The following is a 10,000-nucleotide window of genomic DNA, read 5'->3' as shown; positions in this document are numbered from 1 at the left end:
CTCTCTTACACCCTCTGTCTCTCTCTTACACCCTCTGTCTCTCTCTTACACCCTCTGTCTCTCTCTTACACCTTCTGTCTCTCTCTTATACCTTCTGTCTCTCTCTTACACCCTCTGTCTCTCTCTTACACCTTCTGTCTCTCTCTTATACCTTCTGTCTCTCTCTTACACCCTCTGTCTCTCTCTTACACCCTCTGTCTCTCTCTTACACCCTCTGTCTCTCTCTTGCACCTTCTGTCTCTCTCTTATACCTTCTGTCTCTCTCTTACACCCTCTGTCTCTCTCTTACACCTTCTGTCTCTCTCTTATACCTTCTGTCTCTCTCTTACACCTTCTGACTCTCTCTTACACCTTCTGTCTCTCTCTTACACCTTCTGTTTCTCTCTTACACCTTCTGTCTCTCTCTTATACCTTCTGTCTCTCTCTTACACCTTCTGTCTCTCTCTTACACCCTCTGTCTCTCTCTCTCTCTCACCCTCTGTCTCTCTCTCTCTCTCACCCTCTAACTCTCTCTCCATATAGATCTAATCATGAAAAGTTGAGTTAAATGCTATGAATTGAAATTAATAAAAGGAAAAACAAAAGAAAAAGAGATACAAGAAAATGGGAGAAATATAACCAGAGTATTGTGAAAAGACCAATCCAAAGACCACACACGCCTTCTCTTTACCTTGTGACGGCTGCAGGGATGAGAAGGTTGCAGAAGTCAGCTGTCATGCTGGCAAAGGCCTCCATTCTGTACACACGGGCATCGTTCATCACCTAAAAAGGGAATGGTTTGGAATGATCATACAAATATTTGAATGTGCATTGTCAAATAAGTATTGATTTTGTGTGCATGTGTGCATGGACTTCTGTTAGTACATAAGGTATTTACAAGACAATGTGTGGATGTATGTATGTCATAACAAAAAGAACACAATAACAACACTGAATATATATAAATCAAGACAATAACAAAACAAAATTCCTCGAGCTAAACCTCTCAACCAACCTTGTGGATAAACGACATGGAATTCTCCACCTGGACCCCAAAGGCAGCTGATCCCTTCTGACTTGACTTCTCCTTGTTTGCGTGGGATGTGCGGCTCTCGGCAACAAGGGCTGCGAAGGGGGTCGGGGCGGGTCGTGCTGTGGTCTCCTGCTCGAAATGCCTCACAATCTCTGTTGCCCTTTCATCCACAGACAAGTACTTCTTGCTTTCCTCCAGGACTCTTAGGGTCTGGAAAAAGGGGGGGGGGAGGTTTGTTACTCCATTTGTGGGAATGTGCCTTCATACTAGATTGAAGTGTCAGTACTGTTTTCAGAGGGTAGAATAGAATAAAAGGATTAAATATACAAAGAAAATACTATGCAATCCTTCTTTCATGTGACCTTTTTTCCTCCACGAACATCTTAACCTGATAAATGCAACATAATTAATATACAAGAGATCATGGAGTTGCGATGTAAATTACCTGATAGGAGACAGAATTGGGTGCTCTATATACTGTTCACATATGGAACAGGAGAATATAGTAAGTGACTCAAACTGCAAATGTCATATGATGACAGTTTTTACTTCAGGTGATAAGATAGCCGGCCCCTCTCCACCCCTCATCAAAATGTGTACGGGAAGGTAAGCTGGCAAACTTATCTTTACAGTTACAGGATATTAAAGAAACTGTTAGTCCCCCTACAAACCTGATCTTTGTCGATGAACACAAGATTGCTGTGCACGTTCCACTCTGATTCCGAGTCAACCTTCGTCTGGCGGGGGATGAAGGCCGCACATGTGACTTCGACGGGGTTGATGTTCCGTTTCCAAGAAATGGGTTCGCTGCTCTTGGGCTCAAACACAAATACTGCAAGAATGAGAAGGGAGAAGAGCATTGATAAAAAAAAGTTAAAAATAAAAGTTATGGCAGAGGAGGAGCAAGAGTATGAGAAAGAGAAGGAGAAGCGTTAGATAAGGAGCTAGAAAATGAAGATGAGGGGGAGCAAGGAAGGAGGGAAAAGGAAAGTAAGAGAGAAAAGAAAATTCAAACATCAGACTACACAAACACACAAAATTTTTCTTTCGCATTAATTCAATAACAACAAATCTCATCACCTTACCACAACAGTCTTTGGAGAAAACGGCCATGTGCGACGAATGAGGATCTGCCGTCATGCATGTCGACTGGAGACCAACCCGCCAAGACAGTGAGCAAGTGAACAGGTCCCATGAACAGATCCAGCTGTCTGTTCTCGTAACTACAAGTGACCCACAACCTTCACCTTTCCCAAACTCTATTTGCCTGGAGAAATTATGAAAACATTAATATTATTACAATTTTCAGAATCTATCATTATTATTGTAATTATCCTTATAATCATCATTTTCAATATCATCATCTTTATCCTTGTGAAATTAAATATTTGTCAAATTATCCTTACCTCTAAAATAACTGTTATTGTTGTCTCAAAAATCCTTTCAACATTACATCATCATTACAACATTTATTATAAAACTGACCTCAGACTCACCAATATCCATATTCTGTTTAAATTCCATTCAATTTGATTTATAGAGACACACATGCATACATAAAATCAGACTCAGAGTGACACAAAGACAGACAGACAGCAGCAGCAGAAGAAGAAGAAGAAGAAGAAGAAGAAGAAGAAGGAGAAGGAGAAGAAGGAGAAGGAGAAGGAGAAGGAGAAGGAGAAGGAGAAGGAGAAGGAGAAGGAGAAGGAGAAGGAGAAGGAGAAGGAGAAGGAGAAGAAGGAGAAGAAGAAGAAGAAGAAGAAGAAGAAGAAGAAGAAGAAGAAGAAGAAGAAGAAGAAGAAGAAGAAGAAGAAGAAGAAGAAGAAGAAGAAGAAGAAGAAGAAGAAGAAGAAGAAGAAGAAGAAGAAGAAGAAGAAGAAGAAGAAGAAGAAGAAGAAGAAGAAGAAGAAGAAGAAGAAGAAGAAGAAGAAGAAGAAGAAGAAGAAGAAAGAAAAATAGAAAGAAAGAAAGAAATATGAAATCATAAATACTTTGTTAACCCATTCCCGACGGGGGAATTCTAGCCTAGAATGTCCAAATGCCGGGGCGTTCGAATTATTAGGCCTAAATCAATTGAATAGCTGGCACAATACTGTGCCGCCCGGCAACTGGGCTTTTGAATGCGCGATACACATGCTGTACCACCCGTCCTGTGTGGGTTAAGACACCCCTACCTGATGTGCTCCTTGAGGTAAGGCTGAGACAAGGTTCCCTTAAGGTGGCACGTTTGGGGTAACCAGAAGGTGAGGATGTTGGCAAAGCCTGCTGCAATCAGGGACCCATCGTGGGACATGTTCACTGCCGTGGCCGGGAGGTGTCGGTAGAACCCAACACGACTGCAACCCCAGTAATCACTTTTGCCTGAAGAACAGTCTCTTTGTACTAATCATTCACCATAAATAATATGCAAATTTCTATTATGTCTACCACACACATATACCCATATAACTATATATATATATATACAAAAAATGTATACACAAACAAACAATAGACATGCACACAAACACACACAAAACCACTCACGGTAGATATTCGCATCCTTGACAATTTCCCAGATCTTGAACTTTCCATCGTCTGAGCACGTCACACATGATGGGCTACTGGCCGTCCCGGTGGAAGGCTTGAACACTATGTTGTTTATGCGCTTGTCGTGTGGCATCTCTATGCAGGTGTCCAGGTACCAGCTGGTGACAGAAATTGATGCATTTACAGTTAGGATAAATACTATGTAAAAAGAATGGAAAAAGGAGGGAAGGAAGGAGGGAAGAAGAGAGGGGGAGGGAGGGAGAGAAATAATAAAAAGTAAATACCTATGACAAACAAAAATCACACTCCAGACTGTGGAGCCAGTCCACGCCAAAACACAACCAACTCACTTCTGATCCTCGATGCTGAAATGCCAAAACTTGACCCGGTGTTCAATGGACGTCTGGAAATCATTCCTGTACTCTACAGTTGCCAGCCAGCGTCCATCGGCAGTCATGGCCATGCGAATGACCTCTGTGTTGTAGATCTTCTGGTGCCTCTCCTGAGTGATGTAGTTGACTTGCGTGATGTCCAGCTGTGGACAGCCGAGAAAGGCATTAGGGGGGTTATGAAAGGAAGGGGGGAAGGGGGGAAGGGGGGAAGGAAGGAAGGAAGGAAAGAGGGAAGGAGTGAGGGAGGGAAGGAAGGAGGGAGAAAGGAAGGGAAGAAAGAAAGGAGGAAGGGGAGGCAATTAATGAAGAGGACTAAAGGAAATTGAAGAAAAAAAAAAAGATTTGAAGAGGGGGGGTGAGGGGGAGGGGAGAGAGAGAGAGAGAGAGAGAGAGAGAGAGAGAGAGAGAGAGAGAGAGAGAGAGAGAGAGAGAGAGAGAGAGAGAGAGAGAGAGAGAGAGAGAGAGAGAAAGGCAAAGGAAAATCAAACAAACTAAAAGCAATTTTGGACTTAGTTGTTATGCAAAAAATATGTCCAATAAAAAAAGAACAAAAATTAGAATAAAAGCAATACCTTAAAAAGACGAGAAAACATAAACACACAAAAAAAGAAAAAGGAAAGGATGATACATACATGATATAGCTGTCTGTTGTGATGAATGTCATAAAGTTGAACGTGTCCTGTCCTGCCGTTCAAGACAACCGCTCCCGTTCTCGAGTCGTAGAGCAACCCAGCTGGGAAGGGCTCTGTGCTTTCCACATTCATACTAAGATCCTGGATGTTGCCTTGCAATTTATTTGTCTTTGATGCTATAACCGTAAATGCTGAAAGGTAATCAGGGAAATAAAATCTTCTTGAAACAAATATCTGTGGAAATCACTGAACAAATATCAAGATATTCTCCCTTCTTTTTATGAAAAGTTAGCACGAATCTAAAGAAGTGCCCAGAAAATCTGCAAGAGTCTACAGGAGAGCCAAAAAAAATTTGCATGAGTCTACAGGAGGGCCAAAAAAATTTGCATGAGCCTACAGGAGGGCCAAAAAAAAATCTGCAAGAGTCTACAAGAGAGCCCCCCCCAAAAATTGGGACAAATCTACAGGAGGGGACAGTTCAAATCACGCACCATTGTCCGTGTGGCCCGTTATGACGAAGTTGTTGTTAAGGTCCGTGGTGATGGTTTTAATGGGCATTCCTAAGCGAGGGAGGTAGTGACGGCGGTCTTCCGTGAGGATCCACTTTACCAACACGCACTCTCCTCCTCCGCTGTACAGTTCATTTCCTGTGGGAGAGAAGATCCAGAACTTTAAAATGAGGCAAAATAAGAGTCATATTTCAAGACTTTAGAGATTGGTACAATTCCTCTGGACCTTAGTTTATTAGAATTATTTCTATGGACTTTACACTTTGCTGTACTTTATTAGAACATTGTCTCACGGCCATATAGTCAATCAGAATTGTCTTTCCTTTATGCTATCTTCTTGCAATCATAAGATCAGGGCTGGATTAGAATTAACTGTTGGCCTATGCAGTCTGGAAATTATATCCACTGGAATAAGTCTGGAATATATAAGCCTTTTCTGCCATCTCCCTGGCCAGCCTCCAGAGATTTGACTAACATAAGTTATTTGCAACAATTATTCATTTGAAGCAAAATTGTTCAGGCTAAGAAGAACAACACTCCAAAACACTTGCTTACAATATGAATACATACAGAACTAAAACAAATAATGTAATGATTATAATATAACATATGAAACATAAGCACCTGAATCTAGACAGATTTCTGATAAATCTGCGAACTTTACATTTGTTGTTCTCCACTATCATTATTTCCTGTGCATATGTCTGAATAAAACAGTAAAGGTATCCCATTGCAATTTCAATATTCATAATCATCTTTTTCGTCAATGTTTATGAACAACTATTACATATGAAATGACACAAAGTAATCCATTATATTATCATATCTCATGATCATCATCTATCCAAATTTGAGTAAACTTTCTATTCTTTTGTGATCCTCCGCAAATCCTTACCGAGGGCTGAGAAGGCAAGGTCCTCAATGGGTAGTGTGTGCCAATGGAGGACCTTCTGCGAGGGAACTGTCTTTGTTGTGTTGTACCAGAGAACGATTCGGCCGGTGATGTCGCCCGTTGCCAGCATCTCCTGCTGGGGGTTCCATGCCAAGGAAGTGAAGGGTCGAGTACCTGACAAATGTCTGGAAGAAAGTCAGCCAAATTAATAATAATAATAATAATAATAATAATAATAATAATAAAAACAATAATAATAATGATAATTGTTAAAAATCCTTATACTCTTTTATTTGTACAAAAACAACATAAACAAAAATCTGTCTGATATCTTATGGCACTGTTTTTACCTTGTGATATGAGTCAAAATCTATAAAACAAAGCAAAATTGATCAAAAGTAAAATTGATCAAAAGTAATAGTAGTAAGCAGTAGCAATAATAATAATAAAAAAAATGCAAAGAGATTTTACACTAAGAAAACAAGGATGGGAAAAGGAGGGGAGGGGAATTAGAATAAAAATAGCATAATTACCTTACTGTTTCCTTGCCTCCAACAGTACATCCATTGCCTGTGATGCAAAGGCTGTCATCAGTCAGATAGGCAATGTAGTCACCAGTAAAGGAGATGTCCATCTGTGGAAATAATGCACATATTGAAAGAATTCCCGTAAGCAGTGCCATGGAATTGATTGCTGACCATCTGTGTACAATAGTGCTTATACAACATTACTGTGGCAACCTAGTCATTCCCATTGTTAGTATGCTGCATATAGGGTTGATCCAGGGTAACCTCATGTTTTAACCCAAAACATTGGCTTGAAGGTGTTGTTGATCCAGAAGAAAATTTATTTATCGAACACAAATTCTGTTTTACCTTATAAGATCATAGGGCCAAGAAACCCCCACTTGATTCTCTGCAAATCTCGAGATTGCACTTTTGGTATCCTGTATTCAAAGGGTTAAGGGGGAGTATTCCAGTCAGGATTTTTTTTTTAGCAGCTATGTGACTGGCATGTGGTAGGGTTGAGGTCCCTGGCATAGCAGCTAACAAAAGGAATGGCATCCTGGAATGCAGTCCATCTATGCCTATTGAGAGCCCCATGTCTTTAGGTTAACTGTTGTACACTTCACAATGATATCAAAGCTCCATTTTCATAAGTATTACATACACATCCAAATACAGGATTGATATCTAATATATCTATCTACTAATCTACCTACCTATGTATCTATCTGTATATACATCGCTGTATAAAGTTCAACACCCTTTGAATTCAATGAGTAGCCCCTTAATCTTACTGGAAAACTGGCTATCATTTTTTTTTTTCTTTTAGCAAGAAATGATAATTTTATTCAATTATAATCTTACCCTTAAGATGGCATCTTCAGCCCAGGCTTTAGTCAGTGAAGAAGATAAGGAAACAAGATTTTTTTTTAACCAAATCATCTCCTTAGACCAGTCTCCCAGCCATCCAACTCACGACAGTCAAATCTGACTACCCCACCCTCCCTAACCCAACCTTCCTCAGTTTCTGTTTCCAATTCAATTTTCTTACCCTTCCTCTCTCCCATCACCCTACCTTGCCTTGGCCCAGCTGCAAGTCCTGAGCCAAAACCTGCGGGGATCCCTTGCCGAACGGACGCGAGAACTTCATCAGGGAGCCCTTCTTCTTGGTGCCTTTTCTCACCAGGAGGAAGACCCTCTGGAAGTCCTTCACCACACGGAATGCCACCACCGTCGGCATCTTCTGCGAGCGCTCCTCCAGTAGCTGGTATTTCTGATGAGGAGGAGGGAGAGGGATGTGAGTGTACTCACAAATTCATTTTGCAGGTTTGAGGAAGTTGAAGTCGATTTAGTAGTTATATTGTGAATGAGCACTGTGCAGTGCACAATACACCTCAGACTGAGGAGCATCTGAACTCAAGCCAAACATATAATAATATATGTATATACATTACTACACACACAAACACACACACATATATATGTATATGTATATGTATATGTATATGTATATGTATATGTATGTATATGTATATGTATGTATGTATATGTATTTTATATATATATATATATCTATATATATATATATATATATCTATATATATATATATCTATATATATATATATATATATATCTATATATATCTATATATATATATATATATATATATAATATATATATATATATATATATATAATATATATATATATATATATATATATATATATATATATTTATATATATATATATTTATATATATATATATTATATATATATATATATAATATATATATATATATATATATATATATATATATATATATATATATATATATATATATATATATATATATACATACATACATATACATGTATACACACACTTGCATATTTATATATACATACATATGTTTATCTGCTAGCTCAAGAGAATATAGAAAAATAGGATTTTAAAATGTGCACTCTTGTAATTTCCATCAACATGCAACAGCTATTATAAGCCTATGGCATGAGAGTATCATCAAATTACAAACCTCAAGACATTCTTGCTTTTCTGAAGACCATGTGCGCATCTCTCCTTTGGCGTCGCAAGTAATGTATTGGTTGCCATATTGAACAATACCAATCACCTGCAAGTGTAAAGAGTAAGAATTAAATGGTGGTCTTAATATCCAGCATAATGTGCACACATTTATAAATACTCAATTCCCTCTCTCACATTCTCATTTTCTCACTCACTCATCCACACTCAGTCAGTCAGTCGGTCAGTCAGTCAGTCAGTCTCCCTCCCTCCCTCCTTCATACTCAAGGCTTCACTTTCTCTCTTTCTCTCACACACATTTACTCTCTCTCTCTCATTCCTCTCCCCATCCCTTTACATCCTTCTCCCTACAATCCATACACTGGCAATAGAAGCAAAAATGTACCTTGTTTTTGTGGCCGATGAATTCCTGAATGAGGCTTCCACTTGCTGTACTGAAGACCTTTACTGAGCATCCTGAAGCAGCAAGGAGGTGTCTGAAAATTACGGGAAGGCATTAGGGTCATCTAGAGAGTATGGTATTGATGGTGATGGTGCTGGTGACGTGGACGATGCTGGTAATGATGCCGATATAGATGATGGTGGTGGAAATGGTGGTGGGTGGTGATGACAATGGTGTTGGTGGTGGCCAGATGGTAATATGAAGATGCTATGTGAACACACGCCTGAGTATCACCTTCCACAGCTTAAAAATAATAAAGGCTGCAAAACAATGATCTTGAAGCATGTAGCTTTTAACCCGTTAGCGATAAGGCTGATATGCCCTTGGTTATTTTACTGGAGCATAAGCCTAATGCCATGGGTCATTTGTACTTTGAGGCAGCCACTAGCCACTAATGCCCAATCACCTGGCAAGATAGCCAGACAAAGCTGACGAGACGTTCACGTAACCCGACGGGAAGACCAGCCAAGCCATGACGTTCACGTCAAGTTATCCGGCATTAAGGGAATGTTGTACAAAATGGTAAGACAAAATGACAAGTTAATTTTAGTAATAACCTGTGCATAAAAACACACAAAAGTATTCATCAAAGGCTGTCTTTGTATAGTAATAGTCAATGAATAGCAGGCATAAACTAACATCAAAAAGGTTATTTGGTATGAAAACATAATATTTGCAGCTGCTTCTTCGACCTTCCTCCACCACTTATACACACCAACTGATACTGTCTATTGCTCAAGACTTCACAAACATTAACTATTCAAGGCAGTTCAGAGCCGATTCTCATAACAAGATGACTTAACCCTATGACAACGGTGCGTCACACTCGTGTGACAGAGCTAAATTCCCGATGCTGGGGCGTCATGCCAGTGTGACATTTCCAGTGCAATATTGCAATGGTCCGGCGTAGGGGTTTTCGCGTAACGCGTGCCCCGTCGGGAATGGGATAAGTACTGTATTGGTTTCCTTTCTGTACATACTTAACAGTGTACCCAGGTTAGTTGTAAAATCATAATCTTGCCAAAGTATCCATGGAACATGTTT

General features: G+C 39.5%; 1 protein-coding gene across 1 annotated transcript in view; it reads right to left on the bottom strand.

The window, feature by feature from the left end:
• The window catches only part of l(2)05287 (WD repeat-containing protein l(2)05287), an 11,799-nt gene that overhangs the window by 1,055 nt on the left and 744 nt on the right, over nucleotides 1-10,000 (bottom strand). Inside the window, exons 2-15 of the mRNA XM_086534669.1 lie at nucleotides 8,900-8,990; nucleotides 8,507-8,602; nucleotides 7,548-7,745; nucleotides 6,500-6,600; nucleotides 5,970-6,151; nucleotides 5,057-5,212; nucleotides 4,566-4,756; nucleotides 3,892-4,076; nucleotides 3,539-3,699; nucleotides 3,187-3,373; nucleotides 2,098-2,279; nucleotides 1,684-1,844; nucleotides 995-1,222; nucleotides 671-762 (exon numbers count right to left, since the gene is read on the bottom strand). Coding sequence (XP_086390795.1) covers nucleotides 671-762; nucleotides 995-1,222; nucleotides 1,684-1,844; nucleotides 2,098-2,279; nucleotides 3,187-3,373; nucleotides 3,539-3,699; nucleotides 3,892-4,076; nucleotides 4,566-4,756; nucleotides 5,057-5,212; nucleotides 5,970-6,151; nucleotides 6,500-6,600; nucleotides 7,548-7,745; nucleotides 8,507-8,602; nucleotides 8,900-8,990 — 2,211 coding nt within the window. The remainder of the gene's footprint in view (nucleotides 1-670; nucleotides 763-994; nucleotides 1,223-1,683; nucleotides 1,845-2,097; nucleotides 2,280-3,186; nucleotides 3,374-3,538; nucleotides 3,700-3,891; nucleotides 4,077-4,565; nucleotides 4,757-5,056; nucleotides 5,213-5,969; nucleotides 6,152-6,499; nucleotides 6,601-7,547; nucleotides 7,746-8,506; nucleotides 8,603-8,899; nucleotides 8,991-10,000) is intronic.

Source organism: Penaeus japonicus, unplaced genomic scaffold, assembly GCF_977035675.1.
Source record: "Penaeus japonicus unplaced genomic scaffold, GWHDUDI00000001_assembly GWHDUDI00000042, whole genome shotgun sequence".
Lineage (NCBI taxonomy): Eukaryota > Metazoa > Arthropoda > Malacostraca > Decapoda > Penaeidae > Penaeus > Penaeus japonicus.
The sequence above is the reverse complement of the archived record's forward strand: the minus strand, read 5'-3'. Positions and strand labels throughout refer to the sequence as shown.